Source organism: Grampus griseus (assembly GCF_964374135.1).
Source record: "Grampus griseus genome assembly, chromosome: 1".
In the NCBI taxonomy this organism is placed as follows: Eukaryota; Metazoa; Chordata; class Mammalia; order Artiodactyla; family Delphinidae; genus Grampus; species Grampus griseus.
In genome coordinates this window covers 35,609,998-35,629,460 of record NC_139017.1, presented here as the reverse complement: position 1 = coordinate 35,629,460, position 19,463 = coordinate 35,609,998, and the positions used below count along the sequence as shown (strand labels likewise).

Sequence of the window (19,463 nt, the reverse complement as noted above, 5' to 3'; positions counted from 1 at the left end):
GTGAAGTAAGTCAGAAAGAGAAAGACTAATACCGTATGCTAACACATATATATGGAATTTAAGGGAAAAAAATGTCATGAAGAACCTAGGGGTAAGACAGGAATAAAGACACAGACCTATTAGAGAATGGACTTGAGGATATGGGGAGGGGGAAGGATATGCTGTGACAAAGCGAGAGAGAGGCATGGACATATATACACTACAAAACGTAAGGTAGATAGCTAGTGGGAAGCAGCCGCATAGCACAGGGAGATCAGCTCCGTGCTTTGTGACCGCCTGGAGGGGTGGGATAGGGAGGGTGGGAGGGAGGGAGACGCAAGAGGGAGGAGATATGGGAACATATGTATATGTATAACTGATTCACTTTGTTATAAAGCAGAAACTAACACACCATTGTAAAGCAATTATACTCTAATAAAGATGTAAAAAAAAAAAAAAAAAAGCCAGCTGGAAGGATGGACCTTCTCATATGGTAACCAAGGAGATGAAGAAACAAGTCCACTAATTTTTTTACTTGTGTTTTAGCCTCAGATTTGCTATGGTAGAAATCTTTGCCTGGCTAAGTGACTTTCTAGAGTGTTCTACTTACCAACCACCAAGGAAAGATAGGATTACCTTTCACTGCCACCAGAGAAGGGTGCAGTGGGGCAAGTCTTCATTTTAGCCCCTGACCGTCCCGTTGTTGCTGCTACCACAGCTGAGGAGCAGTGATGAGAGGAAGGAGTGGGGCTGGGGTGCTGAGGATGGGGACGCTGTACGCATCTGATTTTCCCATCATATTTCGCCAGGGCCTAACATCTAAATGATTTTATATGATCCTTATCTTTCCTAAGACTCCTGTGCAAAGGAAAATCAATTAACTAATCTCTCACACAGAGTCACCTTCTTCATTCAGACTAATGAAGAGGAGAAAGAACCCAGGAAAAGAGTGGTAATCGAGAAAATTGCACTGGACTTTGAAAAGCCTGTCTGCCACTTTTTCTCCTGAGAGATAACAGAACACGAGCTCTGGAGTCCAAGTGGCTGAGGCGTCTGCAGATGTATAACACCAGGCAATAAGATCACCTGCTTCAAAACCCATCAAAGAATTATATAATAACTAACGTGACTTCCCCTGAGCAGACTTTCCTCTGATAGAGAATGTGAGCTCATCAGTAGGTTGAACACTCTGGCACCCCTTTTTCAGCATAAATCTATGAAACTCTCGTTTACCAATCTGGATCTCTGTTGGGTTTGGGTAGTGTCAGTCCCTTCAGGCTTAAGCAGCTCTGAGTGAGTTGATGAAACTGAATACCTAGACCTTCCACTCTAAGGACAGAGCCCACCAAATGCACGAGGCAGGCCTGCCTGGGGAGCAAGCTGGCCTGGCTCCCGACTGGAACTGACAGTGCCTCACACGGCACAGACTGCACTGCACACAGTATAGACTGTGCTGCATACAATACAGGTTATAAACAGTTCACGCATCCTTCCCTGTTATGGCCTGACTTCTTGATTCGTGCAAACCGAGAGAGACTTTGTTGAAAGTAGCTGACCTAGTTTGTAGTCACGACACATGCCCCAGCATCTAAATCTGTACTCATGGGGGACCAGAACTGCCTCCTTACTCACTCTTCCCTCCTTTGCAAAAAGCCCTCTGGTCTAGAGTTCAGTGAAGCTCTGGACATGGGGGCGAGAGCGACAGTGAAACAATAAGGAAGGACACAATTGTTCATTGTTCGAAAGGTTACGGCAAGAAATATGAAGAAAAACACAATACAGGATGTGGGCGGTTAATCATTTTTAGTCAGGTACCTAGGAAGGAATACCTAGAGGTTTTTAATATCATTAAGATAATTTTTAATAGGCGGAAGCAGAAACAAACTAAGTGGATTCTTGTTGAATAGCAAGAACTAATGTCCTATCTGCACACACTATCCCTCGCAGCTTGGAACAGCTTAGGGCTTTGGAATGTGGCTGAAAAATAACCAGAACTAATGGCAAATTGCTGTAACTTCATCACTCCACAACCTTATCCCTCAAAGCCCAGATAACATGCACATCCTTAAAATCATCCCCAAAGCCAATCATCTTGGCTTTGGCACCCTTTGAGAATGAGTTTGATTTCTGCAGCAGCCCTGCCTCAAAACTCATTCATGATGATGTGTAAAACACACCCTGCCTGGAACACACAGAGGCTTTCAAAGATGTTTCTCTAGTTATATAATATGAGCTTTGAAAATGAGGACCCACACCATTTATGCAGCCACGAATCAGCCCAGCCAAAGAAAGCAGAGCAGAACACTTGGGAACTTACTTTGGGACCGCGGCCCAAGTCTTTTTTAACCGATAGATGGAATTGGACTGCAGTGCCGAAACGATGGCCCTCAAGGAGGAGAAATTCTTCAGGATTCTACATTCCTGTAGGGAGAGTGATTAAAACATACAAGGCATTTAAATATCAATAAAACAGTGAGTTGGTGGTTTCCTGTTTTAGAGGTATCACAGCTGCCATGAACTCTTACCACGAAATAGGCGGCTGTATAAATACTGAACATCAAAAAGTGGCTCCTTTGCTCCCACCCCAGTCACTGAAACACTTTACAGATTTTGGCCCTGAACGCCTGTTTTTCTCCCTTTAATATATTTTCTGTGTTGTTGTTACAGTTTTATAGTTTCCAGCTTTCCCAGTAAAAACACGAGTGGAGGTGAGTCTACAGAGCTTTGCTAGAGAAAGCAAACTTTCTTCTGAAGAAAGCACACATATGCCCTAAAAATACACATGAAAGATGACTGTATCCTTCAGACCCACAAAGTGAACCGGGCAGCAGCTGCTTCGAGGTCAGATGCTATCAAACATCTCATGACCAACCCTTGTCCAGAGAGGGGTATATAACTTGGCAATAAAAACTCACCACAAGTTGAACTTTGGCTTTTATGTTCTTAGCCAAGAGGGAATATTTTTATACACAACCATTCGGTTTCAAATGGGCTTGTGCCGCAATCATAAACATTCAGAAACACCTTGGTACTTACAATGGTTCCAAAATAACTTGGGCTTTTAAAATACAATTCCCTTTGGCAGCGTTTTCAAACAAAATAGAAAGAGAACAGGAAACATTCTGGACGTCATTTTCTGGGGAAGGAGAAAGACTGCCTGATCCTGGAACTTCAGCTACCATTCAGTCTGTAGCATCAGCAGGCAGCGACCCTGAAGTCAAAGTCCTGCTGAACGAATGGCAGGGGACGGCGAAACAGTCAGGGAGAGGGTCCCATTTGCGGCCGGAATGGGGAAGGTGGCAGCCTCGAGAGAGTGGACTGTGCCTTATGCCCAAGGAGATGCTCCGTGTGCAGGCGTATGGGGGAGGGTACTACACCCACTGTTGACTATCGAGTGCACTGTGTGAGCATGGGCTTGGCTTCGTGCAGAACATCTGAGGCAAGAGGTCCCAGGGTGGTTGGGCATAAATGCACGCCGCTTGAAAGATCACTTCATGAAGTCACGCGGGTCCTGACTGTGAAGGAAGAGTGGCATTCTCTGACTTGGCACCCCCAAATCTGGCTACTTAACATTACTATGCCAAACAAACCCCACAACATTTTCTTAGAGTAAATGCCAAAGTTCTTTGCAAAAGTCATGCCCACGCTTTTTAAACGCCTCAATGCTTTCCCTTTATTTAAAAAGAAAGAGAGAGAAAGCTAAGGAGAGAGAGAAAGCTCGCGCTCTGAATTACAGTCAGTCTGGAAACCAAGCCCATGACAGCATGGTTCAACGAAGGTTCAGAATCCAAAAGTTATGTTCTAAAAATCAGGAAACTTGCAATAAATAAAGGGACTCGGGCCCAGATATTTCATGCAAATTGTGATAAACATATGGAACACATTATTCAGAAAGAGGCTTAAGCTAAGGGTTTAAAGGAGCACAAGGGGCATCTGGCCCCATTTCTAGAAAAGGAATGATCTTTGAGGAGAGGTGATACAAAAGTAAAAATGTAGCAGTAAGGCCAGTCCAAGAAAATACAGTCATGTTAGGTCAGAAATATTTTCTGCATGTAAAATTATCAGTTTTTCAAACATCCTCTCAATAGAAAATGACTGTGATTAATGCAGGAAAAGTTAAATAAATCTTGGCTGGAAACCACCTGTGAGTCTTGTTATTTTATTAAGTTACCTACACAATTTCAAGGGACACAGCATGCTCCACACTGGGAAACTGCATCACCAAGAGTTAAGGACCCTTGGCTTTTAAGCACGTGCTATGGGATTTGGAATATATCTCAAATTATACAACTTGTATTTCTTATTATCCCATAAACACACGATTGATATTTATATGGGCCAAAGTCATTGTTTGAGTCACGCTGTCACATATACAGATGCTACATGCTTGCTACAGATTTTCTAAGCAGTTGAATAGATTAAAAGTAGATAGACTATTTTCTTTTGAGACATGTAGATGACTATAAATGATATGGCGTTTGTGGCCAAAAAATATTTTTTCTTTTCAGTCTAAGAAGACAGAGAAATTCCATGCTCTATCAGAACTTCTTTTGTAGCTCTTACTTGTTGATAAATAACCTCAATTCAGAATAGGAGAAGTGAAAGTTGCATAAGATATTTTTTTGTTTTTTCCATATAGTATTTTTCAATGTACTAAAAAGTCTGTGGTATTAGACCACCTACAGACTCAAAATAAAGCAAATTCTCTGGCACAATTATGGCTTTGCTATTTAATCAAAGACCACAAAAGAGAATGTGAAAAAAAAAAAAGAGCAAAAATGTGTAAGTTTAAGCCTTATGCCCACAGATAGGGGCTTAATGAGAAAAATATATAATGGGGTAGAAAACAAAATGTGTTTTGGTTAGGATTGACCCATATAGCCCAGAACAGAGTATATTTACATAATAATTATTTGTCAAAATTGTTGTTAACTACATAGCTCTTGCTGATGTAATTTCTCCTTTTGAGAAAAAAAAAATCTTCCCAAATCTTCAAATACCCAAAATCCTATCAATTATTCAAAGTTAAATTCAAATGTCATCCTACCCATGAAACCTTCCTGGATCACCCCAGTCAGAAGTGATTTCTCGCTCCTCCACTTTTGCAGCACTTATGTCATACGGCCCTACTCCTCTTCAGCCCAGGCTGAGATAATTCCAGTATATCTTAGCTTCCTTGTTTGACTATAGGCTCCTGTAGGATCAAATTAATTGTGTTTAGCTTATCTATGTCCGCAAAGGACATAAAATTGTAGCTCTGAAGCATTTAGGGGCTCATGAAATATGTGGTGACTGACTGAATACTGTTCACCTTTCCTCACTCATGAAATAAGATGCTGATAAATGAAGGTCAAGGTCATATGGCATGGAAGGAGTTGATCCGATAGACTGGACTGACACCCAGGAGAATGTAATTCAGGCCTAGGAATAGACTCTGCCCCTCCAACTTCAGATATAAAGCCCTCAGGAAAGCCCTTGATTAATGTGAAATCTGTATATTTCAGTCTTTTAGAAAAGAGATTCGAGATCCTAAGAAGGTATTGGCTCTTCAAGTCTGCAGAAAATAGAATGCTCCCAGGTACTGGAAGGGTGGGAGATAACCCTTCTGCATTGTCAGAGCAGTCCATTTGACACTGAGGCCACCAGTTGATATTTACTGAACACGGCACAGAACCAACACTCAGGCTGTGAAAAAGCAGACATTCCATGGCACCCGGAAGGGGCCCATGAGCAGAAAGAAGTGAGCAAGGGACGAATTTTTTTAAAGAGGAAAAATAAATAAACTCCCACGTTAAGAAAGGCAACTTTTTTCTTACCTTGGAAGGACAACAAAAACTATACTAAAATAGTATAAAACTATACTAAAAACTACACTAAAAATAAATGGTTCTGAAAAACCTAGGGGCAGGACAGGAATAAAGACACAGACGTAGAGAATGGACTTGAGGACACAGGGAGGGGGAAGGGTAAGCTGGGACTAAAGGAGAGAGTGGCATGGACATATATACACTACCAAACGTAAGGTAGATAGCTAGTGGGAAGCAGCCGCATAGCACGGGGAGGTCAGCTCGGTGCTTTGTGACCACCTAGAGGGGTGGGATAGGGAGGGTGGGAGGGAGGGAGACATAAGAGGGAGGAGATATGGGGATGTATGTATACGTATAGCTGATTCACTTTGTTATAAAGCAGAAACTAACAAACCATTGTAAAGCAATTATATTCCAATAAAGATGTTAAAAAAAAACAAAACCCATGGGCCCTCACATATGGTCTTTTGACTGCTTTTCAACCAAATGGAAACATCAGAGTGATGGCAGCATAATCTCCCATATCTACTAAACCCAAAGAATATTTTTAAAAAGACAATTACATGAGCAATGTTAATCCACTTCTCGATGATTTTGGCTCTCTGCTGAGTTTTGAGTTCTTTGCCCCCCAGAATGGTGCTGACAACGCATTTGGTGAGGGTATTAAACTGAGAGATGGTAGCACGGATCGTAGGAGCCAAGTGTTTGTTTTCCTTCTTGTCCCTTCGAGACCAAATGCAGCCCAGGCAGTGGTGAGGCACTACTTTCTTGAATAGTTGCTAGAATAAAAGAGGAATTGACTTTAAGGACAACACACACATTTCACATGGCAAAGCTGGTCATCTGTAAGTTGGTACTTTGTGAATGGACAAATAACCCTTTCCTACTTGATTTGCCTCATGGTGTTCATTTCAATAGAAAAAAGTAAATAATTAATACATTAACTGATCAGAAAAGCCCACGTGTTCCTTCTACATCTGCTCAACTGAACCAATGGAACACGATGACCAAAAGAAAATTTAAATGTCCAAAAACATTCTGACTTTTCTGTCTTGGAAGGAAAGCCAGGTAAAAATCTGTACTACTAATCTAAAAGAAGTGGTTAAGATTATGTTGACCTCAAAATCATATCCATGGTACGTCCTGGACACTCAGGATCATGAACTGTGTATAACGCATATGAATGACCACCTGAAAAGTGATTCACAGAAGTACAGTACTTGTGACACTCATCAATGTCACTATTCTATTTCCCATTATTTAAAATGAAGAAACTAAGAAACATACAAAAGGAAAAACTATTCAACATCACACAGTAAAAGGAAGAAAGAGGGATTTAAAGCCTGGTTTCCAGGTCTTTGCCTGAAAGTCATAGCCAATGAAGTCTTCCATCTTTCTCTTCTGCTATCAGTGTGTGAAACAACAACAAATTTGTTGAACAAATCTGATTCTCATTTGTACAACAATTTCAATACAAGACGTGTAAGACAGAGAACACCAGGATTTACTTTATATAGACTATCTGATTTACTTCTGAGAATCTATTTGCATGTTAACTAGATGGAAACTCTATGCTGCTTCCTCTAAAGTGCTAAGTGTGGAAGAGCTAAAAACCATTGTGATCACTGATAACAGCCCTTTTTTCTTTAACCAGCTAGCACTGAGCTATGAAACGTGGCTGATGAAACCAAATATGTACAGCTAACAAAAATATCCAAACTTCAAAAGACCAGGAAGCACATGTGGAAATGAGCTGCCAGATATAGTCACATGTGGATTCAGTGAATTTATTTTATCCTAACTTATACTTTGACCCCTTTACAATCCTCCAAATAAACAGTTTGGATCTTGAAATATTCATGAGTCTAAAGGGAGAGAAATACCCATGGAACAGGATAGATTTTTGTTTTCCTAGAATTAGAATTCTTATTTCCCTCTGGATATTGAGTGCCAAGTAAAAAGCACCTTCTCCCAGAATTGTAAGAAGAGCTTAGGCCTGAATTATTCAGATGATAGATTCAAATCACATCTTCACTCTGCATTTACAGGCACAGCCTCTCTCGGGGATTTGGAAAGGCTTAAATCATGTGACCCGGGGCCACCAGTACTGTCACTCCCCACATTCTAAGTAGAAGCACATCGGAGGCACAAAGAGAAGACGTACTGCATCCATGTAGGTCAGCTGCTCAGCCACGAGATCTTCTGAGAAGCACGTGAACTCTGCAGACCCGCCACCCTCCAGTTCCTCTTCCTCTTCCAGGCTGAAGGAGATGGTGCTGGGAAACCCATCTGTTCACAGGTGGAAAAAAATTAGTAATTTGGTGCTGCTGTATACAACCTTGTTTACAGAGTCCAACTGGACTTTTTTAATTTAGGAAGAAAAGAGCTGCTCCTTTACAAAACCCACAGGGAGAGAACAGCAAGGACAATAAACCTGAGTGAAATGGAGGTTTTCCCAGTCTCTGCTTGTTCCTCGCTGCATTATTAAGTTCAGAGGCCTCATGTTGTCACCTGGACAAACCACTGGTTCCTTGGTCAAGGACAGAGCCAGGTTAGGCAAAGTCTAGAGAAACAAAGCTGGGCTACATTCATGGGGTCACCCTCATTTGGGGGCTCCCTCAAACCCTCTGATCAGCTCAAGCACTGATCCAACTACTTCCTAAACCCCAACTATGCAGTTCTTAATTACTGGGCCATTTATAATCAGAAGCCTGGAAGGAATGGACATGAAGGCAGGCCAGGCTCTGGGGAGTAGAACAGGCCATTCTGGTGTCAGAAATGTTGATGAAGTCCTCAGAATTCTCGAGAAGTACTTAGAATCCTCAAAATGTTAGGATTAGCTTTCAACTTCCACCTAAAATTAAGTATGCATGAGACTACTACAAGCAACTCTATGCCAATGAAATGGACAATCTGGAAGAAATGGACAAATTCTTAGAAAGGTATAACCTTCCAAGACTGAACAAGGAAGAAACAGAAAACATGAACAGACCAACCACAAGTAATGAAATTGAAACTGTGATTAAAAATCTTCCAACAAACAAAAGCCCAGATGGCTTCACAGGTGAATTCTATCAAACATTTAGAGAAGAGCTAACACCCATCCTTCTCAAACTCTTCCAAAAAATTGCAGAGGAAGGAACACTCCCAAACTCATTCTATGAGGCCACCATCACCCTGATACCAAAACCAGACAATGATACTACACAAAAAGAAAATTAGAGACCAATATCACTGATGAATACAGATGCAAAAATCCTCAACAAAATACTAGCAAACAGAATCCAACAACCCATTAAAAGGATCATACACCATGATGTAGTGGGATTTATCCCAGGGATGCAAGGGATTCTTCAATATATGCAAATCAATCAATGTGATACACCATATTAACAAATTGAAGAATAAAAACCATATGATCATCTCAATAGATGCAGAAAAAGCTTCTGACAAAATTCAACACCCATTTATGATAAGAACTCTCCAGAAAGTGGGCACAGAGGGAAACTACCTCAACATAATAAAGGCCATATACGACAAACCCACAGCAAACATCATTCTCAATGGTGAAAAACTGAAAGCATTTCCTCTAAAATCAGGGACAAGAAAAGGATGCCCACTCTCACCACTATTATTCAACATAGTTTTGGAAGTCCTAGCCATGGCAATCAGAGAAGAAAAAGAAATAAAAGGAATACAAATTGGAAAAGAAGAAGTAAAACTGTCACTGTTTGTAGATGACATGATACTATACATAGAGAATCCTAAAAATGCCACCAGAAAACTACTAGAGCTAATCAATGAATTTGGTAAAGTTGCAGGATACAAAATTAATCCACAGAAATCTCTTGCATTCCTATACACTAATGATGAAAAATATGAAAGAGAAATTAAGGGAACAATCCCACTCACCATTGCAACAAAATGAATAAAATACCTAGGAATAAACCTACCTAGGGAGACAAAAGACCTGTATGCAGAAAACTATAAGACACTGATGAAAGAAATTAAAGATGATACCAACAGATGGAGAGATATAACATGTTCTTGGATTGGAAGAATCAATATTGTGAAAATGACTATACTACCCAAAGCCATCTACAGATTCAATGCAATCCCTATCAAACTACCAATGGCATTTTTTACAGAACTAGAACAAAAAATCTTAAAATCTGTATGCAGACACAAAAGACCCTGAATAGGCAAAGCAGTCTTGAGGGAACAAAACGGGGCTGGAGGAATCAGACTCCCTGACTTCAGACTATACTACAAAGCTACAGTAATCAAGACAATATGGTACTGGCACAAAAACAGAAATATAGATCAATGGAACAAGATAGAAAGCCCAGAGATAAACCCATGCACCTATGGTCAACTAATCTAAGAGAAAGGAGGCAAGGATATACAATGGAGAAAAGACAGTCTCTTCAACAAGTGGTGCTGGGAAAACTGGATAGCTACATGTAAAAGAATGAAATTAGAACACTCCCTAACACCATACACAAAAATAAACTCAAAACGGATTAGAGACCTAAATGTAAGACTGGACACTATAAACCTCTTAGAGGAAAACATAGGAAGAACACTCTTTGACATAAATCACAGCAAGACCTTTTTTGATCCACCTCCCAGAGTAATGGAAATAAAAACAAAAATAAGCAAATGGGACCTAATGAAACTTAAAAGCTTTGACACAGCAAAGGAAACTGTAAACAAGACGAAAAGACAACCCTCAGAATTTGCAAATGAATAAATGGACAGAGGATTAATCTCCAAAATATATAAACAGCTCATGCAGCTCAATATTAAAGAAACAAACAACCCAATCAAAAAATGGGCAGAAGACCCAAATAGACATTTCTCCAAAGAAGGCATACAGATGGCCAAGAGGCACATGAAAAGATGCTCAACATCACTAATTATTAGAGAAATGCAAATCAGAACTACAATGAGGTATCACCTCACATTGGTTAGAATGGGCATCATCAGAAAATCTGCAAAGAACAAATGCTGGAGAGGGTATGGAGAAAAGGGAAGCCTCCTGCACTGTTGGTGGGAATGTAAATGGATACAGCCCCTATGGAGAACAGTATGGCGGTTCCTTAAAAAACCAAAAATAGACTTACCGTATGACCCAGCAATCCCACTACTGGGCATATACCCAGAGAAAACCATAATTCAAAATGACACGTGCACCCCAATGTTCATTGCAGCACTATTTACAATAGCCAGGTCTTGGAAGCAACCTAGATGCCCAGCGACAGACGAATGGATAAAGAAGATGTGGTACATATATACAATGGAATATTACTCAGCCATAAAAAGGAACGAAATTGGGTCATTTGTAGAGATGTGGATGGATCTAGAGACTGTCATACAGAGTGAAGTAAGTCAGAAAGAGAAAAACAAATATCATATATTAACGCATGTATGTGGAACCTAGAAAAATGGTACAGGTGAAGAACCGGTTTACAGGGCAGAAATTGAGACACAGATGTAGAGAACAAATGTATGGACACCCAGCGGGGAAAGCGGCGGGGGTGGGTGGGGGTGTGTGTGATGAATTGGGAGATTGGGATTGACATGTATACATTGATGTGCATAAAATGGATAACTAATAAGAAAAAAAAAGTATGCAAGAAGCAGTAGGATAGCCTTAAGCTAAATTCACCTGAGCCTTATTAGAGATAAGATCATCGATTAGCAAATTAATCGGATACAGACTGAAGAAGTAGGAAAAAATAAATTTTTTCTACCTAGGGCTCCAAATCAAAAGCATAAGTGCTCAGCACATGGAACAGGACCTCCAGTCTCCACTGTGAAAGACTGTGGACCTGGAAGACGTTTACCTTGGGTCCCTAGCCTCTCTTCCGGGGAAACCTTCCCCAATTCCTGGGTTGTTCCCCAACCTCATCCCCCTTCACACTCCTTGCTCTTCTGCCTGTGAAATCCATTCTCAAGAAGAAAAATCTAGCTGCATTCAGTTATATCTTAGCAGACATTTAAATCAGGGCATTACTACTCCCCCAGAATGTTTACATTGTAAGCCTTTGCAGAATAAAAGACTTTTAGGCATCTTGGATCAAGTTGGGGTGGCCGTTTCTTAGTTTCCGAGGGGAAAAGGGGCGCTGAGTGGATCCTACATCACCTCCCCTGTCAGAGCACCACGTGGGTATCTGCCAACTTCGGTGACAGGTATGTGATTTAAGACTGGCCGCCTCACCCTGGAGTTGAAGGTACTGATGTGAACGGGGTTGGTTACAACCAGGTAAGGAAGGAGGGGATCTCTGCCTGCCTCTGGAGTCTGAGACACAAACAAGCATGAGGTAAAGAAAGCTAAAACCCCATGATTTCACCACTTTTCCTCCACACAATTCTGGTCCTCTCTCACTGGGTAGAGGAATAAGATATTTGAAATCCCAAAGGTTCAGAATGGGCCTCTCAACCCTCTTGCTAACCACTGTGCATAAATCTGTCCCAGTCGCTCTGCAATGCAGAGGCTGGCCCACTTCAGCCAAGGAGTATATGTGCTAAGGCTTGATCTCATTCACCCAACACTCCACAGCAGCCTGATATGTGCCTTGGATCAACGCTGCTGTATCTGAAGATTACATGGTCCTTTCTCTCCGGGGTCTAGTCCATGCTTTCACTGTTTCTGCTTTTGATTCTTTTCCAGTGGTAAGTAGGTAAAAACTCGAAGCAAGATTTCACTTTTGGAAAACATGTAGGAGAGCTTGTTTGCTTTTGCCGGCATGAAACTGGGTAAAAAAAAAGCACATGGGAACCAAGCTCCTAAAACTCTTTTTCGGTAATGATTCCTGTACTTAATAAACAGAGAGTTTAGAGAGTTCTTGATTAAAAATTTCCAAACACAGAAAAAATTCATTTCTGGGATTGCCTAAAAGCTTTACCAAAGTCAGGCCATCTCGTTCTCCCCTGCCTCAGCCTGCCAAATGAGCTGGCCTTCCAGTCCCGGTTGGAAACAATGAACCACTGGTCCCACCGGTTCCCCAATTAGGCCGGAAGCCAGGGGCAGCTCCCGTGGGGACAGCTGGGCTCTAATGGTGTATCCACTCCAGCACGAAGACAGGAGGGGAGGCCCTGAAGGGAGTTGAGGTCCGGCAGCTGGAGGAGTGCCCCTGGTATTCAAACATTCCCGGCAAATGAAGTCATCAGAGATACCGAGGACTTGGCAGTCAGCTTTTAATGATGCAATTGCATTTTCCCCTCTCTGGTCCCCCACACGTAAAAAATTCAACAGGTCCTGTTTGGAATTTAAGGCTATTTTCTTTGGCGCTGATGCAGCTTCCCTTATCGGTGTTGAGGAACCATTTCCTTTCCCTCACTGAGGAAATCAGCCGTCACTTCAGGGAAGTGCCTGTCAGAAGCTCCAAGTGGGTCAGCTGCCATGGCAACCATCCCCCAGCAGCCAGTGAGGGGATAAAACGTCACACTGAAAGACCGCCCTAGCCTCTTTCTGACTTTCTTCAAAGCCTGATGGTTCCAAGCCACCCGTGACCTGCAGTGGTGGCCCTTCCTCTGTCCTTGAAAATAGGCAGTCAATTCCTCAGATAGGAAAAAACAGCCACAGAAACTTCCTTTGGATGAGGCCATCAGAGATGCGAAATGATGGTAATCTGCCCCAGTAGGGGACAGATTACAGGGATGCTTTCCGGCTGAAGGAGAAACATCTTTTCTGAGCTTTTCAAGCTTTTGTGAGGACAGGAGCAGAACTGGATTTAATTCCTCGCCTGCTGAATGGGGGTGGTGGTTTGTGAGGCGCTTTCATTTGCTAGAAGGAGGAACCAATTAGGCAGATAATGAAGAGCAAATTCAAGTTCAGCGGGGTGTGTGATGACAAGGAAAGGTAAAAGACCATCAAGGAGATCGGCCTCTTTATGGTATTAAAGGAAACCCTGAGAAATCACTTCACCTCTGAGCCACGGTTTCCTCCCGTAGAAAATGAGGGAGTTGGACTAGGTGATCTTGAATATCCCCTTCTCTGCTCTAAAATGCTATATAGGTCCTGTAATTAGTACTTCAATAACCTTGAGAATTTTACCACAGTCCCCAATCCCCCAGCAGCCTGTCCTGCAGGAAACCAAGGCCTCCTATTCAACAAGTACAGGGAGAACATTTCCTCACTGTGGAGGTTTGCAGGATCAGAATCTAGCTTCTTCCCTGGAATCAAACAAGTAAGTACTCACTGTCAGTTTCTACTTCTTGCTTGTGAAACTGCTCAAGAAGATTCTGTGCTCTTCTCTCTGGGTCAGAGCCTGGCATCATCTGCTTGAGATAATCCAGCAGCTTCTGTAAGCAAGGGAAGTGAGGGGGCTCCCGGAAGTCCTCTGCGCACTGGTCAAGCCAGGCCCTCAGGATGGAGGCGATTGCACTGAGAAAGAGAAAACAGAACGTCACTGCACTCAACTGGCTCTGGAGACGCAAAACCAGCCCTGGACGCCAGAGCCTGTCCCAGCCATGCCTCAGGAAACCTTGGGCAAGTGATCAATGGATAGTTCCCTACAAGTTCCCAGCAATGTCAGTGAAGTTAAAGCATCTGAAAACAGCCTGACTACCTTGTATTATTTTAAGTGGTGGTTGGGGAGCTGGGGAAAGACTGGTAAGTTAAAAAAAGAACAACAAAAACAGGACCATAACCTTTGGAAAAACCCACACAGGGCAAAAAAAGACACGGAAGAGAAGATTTAGTGAGTCCTGAAGCAACTTCAAAGTAACCTGTATACAACAAGATTATGTGTTTCCAATTCTGGATTCATTCAAGTCAGAGACCACAAAATCTACTGTGATAACATTTTAGGAAATAACAGACAGTGGGCCAGAACTTTGATGGGCGGAAGGGCCTAGGTTTAGGAAAGATAATGTGTAAATTTAATTTTACAAAGATCACCAGGGTTTCAGCATAGCACCAAAAACGTCCTCACAAAATTATCCTTTCACTTTTCAAATTACCAGAGGACAATGTGTTTCCAGCGGGAGAAACAGTATGAGTAGAAAGTTAGGTTTTGAAAAGTAAAGGAGAAAAACTTGATAAGCAAAGCCATTCATTGAGAGGGCGACTTCTTCTGATGGCTCAGCTGAGTCCACCTTGGGTGAAACAAGGACCAGGGCACAAAAAGAGACCGGGTCATCATGGGGGCACATTTCCCTCCTTTCATGTTACTAATAACACAAGCTTGTTCTCTTTAAGGTAGGTGCAGCCCCTCACTCAATGGAAGAGACAAACAGCTGACAAAAAGGACAACTTTGGAGTGTTATTGTCCTACGCTTCATATTCAGAGAAGGCTTTACAGCCACTCCTGAGTCGGGCACTTGCTGGGCTGTGTCCCATGCACATGGTACTTCGCCTCACTAATGACCAGCCAGCCCCAGGAACAAGGTGCAGCCATTGACGATGGCCGGAGAAGATGACAGGGACTATAAATGAATCCAAGCATGTTTTATTGACAGAGCTGGGACACTTTGTTTTAGCGAAAGACCTAATTAAAATTTTTTCAGCTGAAAAAAAATGTCTAGCAGATTTTAAAATTACCATCTGATTAGACTTCAAACAAATTGTTCGCTTAGTTAACGAACTGCAAAGAAACGAAAAGATATAATGATCCATATATATGAAACCGCCGCCTGGACTTTCATAGGTGTGTCTAAACTTCACAGGTCTCAAGTTCATAGCAGAGAGCTAGACTGTGATCAAGGCAGAAATGCAGCTAAAGCCAATCTAATGCTGAACTTTTGGAACTGACGTACAAACACAGAAGGGAAAGAAATTAACTGTTTTCACTGCTGTGGAGATCACTGTTTCACCAATATGGACATGAAGACATTTGGAACGATAATATTCACATAGCTACAGCAGAAATAGATGACATAAAACCATTAATTAAGGTTGGCATTTAAAACCATAGAAATAATTCAGTATTTTCTAAATCTTCAGTGCAGATTCAAAAAAGAGAGAAACAAAAGTTTCATTCCCTCACAGAAAGCTAGAAGAAATTAATCTGGGCTCTGGGATTAATTGAAAGAACGAGCAAAATGAAATTAATGAACTTCTAGTCAGTGAACCTTCAATATTCGGGTCACTTGTCACATCATCTGTTATTTATGAATGTTTATGGCCCCCCAAATTCATATGGTGAAGCCCTAACTCCCCCTGAAATGATGGACTTCAATTATTTTGAGAGCCCACACACGGCACTCATTATTTCTCCTTTCTTCACCAAAACCAAATATCATGAATTGAAGAAGATAATGATGAGACGGCATCCTAATATTTCATTTTTATAAGGAAGATGACTTTTTCTGTGAATAATTTCCCCTCTTTGCTCACGAGCATTGAGTCCAGAACTGGGGTAGGCACATAGGTGGGGTGATGGCACAGAACTCAGGAAAACCTGACGTTTGCATACATTATGGTGACTCCTACAGTACGGTTTTGCACTTCTCAAAAGAAGGGTGATTTAATTTAATTAGTACTATCACTCACTTAATATTTTTTAATATTTCAATGAGGGAATACTCTTTCGATGACAGTGATTAAAAGACAGATATGGAGGGATGATAATTCACATCACTAAATTAAAAATCTAAAAGAGCATCCAACCAACAATGAGACCAGCAACTCAATGACCCTGATAACACCTCAAAAGTTCATAACCTAAAAGAAACCCAGGTAGAAATCCAAAATTATAGTAAAAGACAGATGTTAAAACATATCAATATGTCATTTACTCATTTACCCCCCATAATTGCTAGTTTTAAAATTACAAAACAATTTACTGAAAAAAGTAAATATTACAAATACACAAATATCTATAAATTAAAACAACAAAATATCTACCCCCCTTCATTCTAATCTTATTACCATGACCTTGTGTGAACAGTTTGGAGTATATCCTTCTAGACTTTTCTACGGATATGTTTACATATTTAAGTAGATGTCATATGTATAAACCATGGATTTTTTTCCCCCATGAATAGTATGTCATAGACACCTCTCCATCCACGCCAGGACCTCTAGCTCTCACTGTTTCTCAGGGTTACATAGTATCCATTGCATGCACACACCATAATTAATATAGGTATTCTACTAGTGCACAGGTAGTTAAGTTATTGTTAGGTTCTCACACTTACAACTACAAAATGAATATCCTTGTTTACATCTCTGTGTACTTGTATATTTCTATGGGGCACGTTGTATAGGACTTCCTTCCATGGAAAGCTGCAGCCTTGGAAGGTCCAGGGGAATTCTGAAGGGGGACCTTAATCCATACTGGACTCACCTTTAGGTGCACATTTTGTCCTCCTCAGACTGGTATTTTCTACTAGCGTTGTTAATCGACTCATTTTACTCTTTGTGACAGTGCCCTTCCCACAGCTTAGCGCAAGAGGGCTTTGAAAAGTCACTACAAACCCAGACATTGAATTAAAAAGCATTTTCAGACAAAAGAGAAATGAAGGCAGAGGAGGAAGAATAAAGAGAAGAAGGAAAAGACACATACAGACAACACAATACAACACGAGGCAGACCCCTGTCCTCTTATTAGCAGAGTTTTATCAGCATCCCAGGGAGGCAGGCTTTCTGGAAAGGCCTGGACGTGTGCCCAAGCTCAGAGCAGCTTTATGTTTGCCAGTCCTGGGAAGAAACTTTCGTTCTTGATAGGCTAAGAAGCAGATAAAATGTGAAACGTTTGAAATTTCAGAAAGGAAAGCAACATCACAAAATCATGACAGAGACAACAGGATTACTGGCCAGTGATTTTTCCATCTTACCTTTCCTGGCTCCACTCCTAAGATCTAAGGTACATTCTAACCAGAACTGGTTAATTGGAAGGTGTAAAGAACCTTAATAACGAAGGGAAGCCCTCGTTAAAAGTCACAACCTTACAGGAAAGGTGTGACTGTTAAACTAGAGAAGCTACTTGGCTCTATGCACAGAACAAGAAATGAGGTTCCAGAGGAAAACCTGGTTCCCATCCTCACTGTGCCACCTGTGAACAATGGGAGTGGGACAGATCACTTAGCTCCACTGACCCTTATCTGGAGAAGAGACATAATAATACCTGCCTTCATCTACCTGACACTGATCAGTTGAATTTCAAATGACATAATGTCAATAAGGATATTGAGGTATCTGGAGAGAAACATAACTGTTGGCAGTCTTAAGACTACTTGCCGTAAGTCACAAAAGGAAGGGATTAAAAAAGGTATGGCTCAGTGAACATCAATCAGCACTCATGGAAAGAACTCAAGGAAACTGCCACGTAAAATAGAGTGCTACAGGATACAAAGCATGCTCCTGCAACACTTGTGGCTCCAGGCCTGCTGGAGGAAGGCAAACACTGTGAACAAATACCACCCCCCACACACAGACACCACACACTCACACACACCACACACGCACCACACACACACCCCACACATACACTCACACCACACAGACACACCACACACACACACACAGACACACCACACACACACCACACACTCACACACACCACACACACACCACACACACACCCCACACACTCACACACTCACACACACACCACACATACACTCACACACACCACACACACACTCACACACACCACACACACACACACCACACACACACACACACCACACACTCACACACACACCCCTGAGTTAGCCCCCCTCAGGACAGATCAATTCAGGAACATCAAAGTGTAATAGAGGGACTTCCCTGATGGTGCAGTGGTTAGGAACTCGCCTGCCAATGCAGGGGACATGGGTTCAAGCCCTGGTCCGGGAAGATCCCACATGCTGCGGAGCAACTAAGCCCGTGCACCACAACTACTGAGCCTGTGCTCTAGAGCCCGCGAGCCACAACTAGTGAAGCCCACGTGCCTAGAGCCCATGCTTTGCAACAAAAGCAGCCACGGCGATGAGAAGCCTGCACACCATAACAAAGAGTAGCTCCCACTCACCACAACTAGAGAAAGCCCACGCACAGCAACAAAGATCTAACACAGCCAAAAATAAATGATAAATTAAAAAATTAAAAAGAAAAAACTTGTGAAGACTGAAGAAGTAATTTCTGAAGCCAAATGGAAAGATTAAGATTGTGACATAATCTAAACTCAGTAAGGAGAAAAGCCAGCAGTCCTCACTCCCAAGGGAACGTGTGTGTCTGATTAAGAATGACTGGATGGGGGGTGGGGAGAGCAGGGGCAAGACCCAAATCTGATGGCAGAGCAGACAACCAGCATTGCTTTCTCTACCTCAGACATCCTTGGCAAGGTGCAAGTTCTTGCAGTATGTGAAGGAAGGAAGTCGTGTCCAGACCCAGATGCGGTTTCTAAGACTTTTACTGGTAATAGAACAGACCCCTGGGGAAAATGAATTCACTAATCCAACTAATATTTATTGAGTACCCTTTATTTTCCATATTCACAAAAACTATTTATGTGATGAATGTCACAGTAGGGGAGTCTAGGGTATTTACCTTCAGAGAGAGTAAACCTGGTCAGGGCTCCATGGAGTGCTTCCCTGAGGAAATGACGTTAAAGCTGAGATCTTAAGGATAAGGGAGAATTAGCAGGGTGAAGACTCTGGGGTAACAGCGTAAGCAAAGGTCCTGAGGTGAGAGAAAGCAAGACACTTTTAAGAGACATAGGAAGAACTGTTTAAAGAATAGGA

General features: G+C 41.9%; 1 protein-coding gene across 1 annotated transcript in view; it reads right to left on the bottom strand.

Annotated features, from left to right (window-relative positions):
* RGL1 (ral guanine nucleotide dissociation stimulator like 1) overlaps nucleotides 1–19,463 on the bottom strand; it is a 132,023-nt gene that overhangs the window by 37,209 nt on the left and 75,351 nt on the right. The window contains exons 5-8 of the mRNA XM_082655042.1: nucleotides 13,994–14,178; nucleotides 7,951–8,075; nucleotides 6,350–6,565; nucleotides 2,297–2,400 (exon numbers count right to left, since the gene is read on the bottom strand). Coding sequence (XP_082511168.1) covers nucleotides 2,297–2,400; nucleotides 6,350–6,565; nucleotides 7,951–8,075; nucleotides 13,994–14,178 — 630 coding nt within the window. The remainder of the gene's footprint in view (nucleotides 1–2,296; nucleotides 2,401–6,349; nucleotides 6,566–7,950; nucleotides 8,076–13,993; nucleotides 14,179–19,463) is intronic.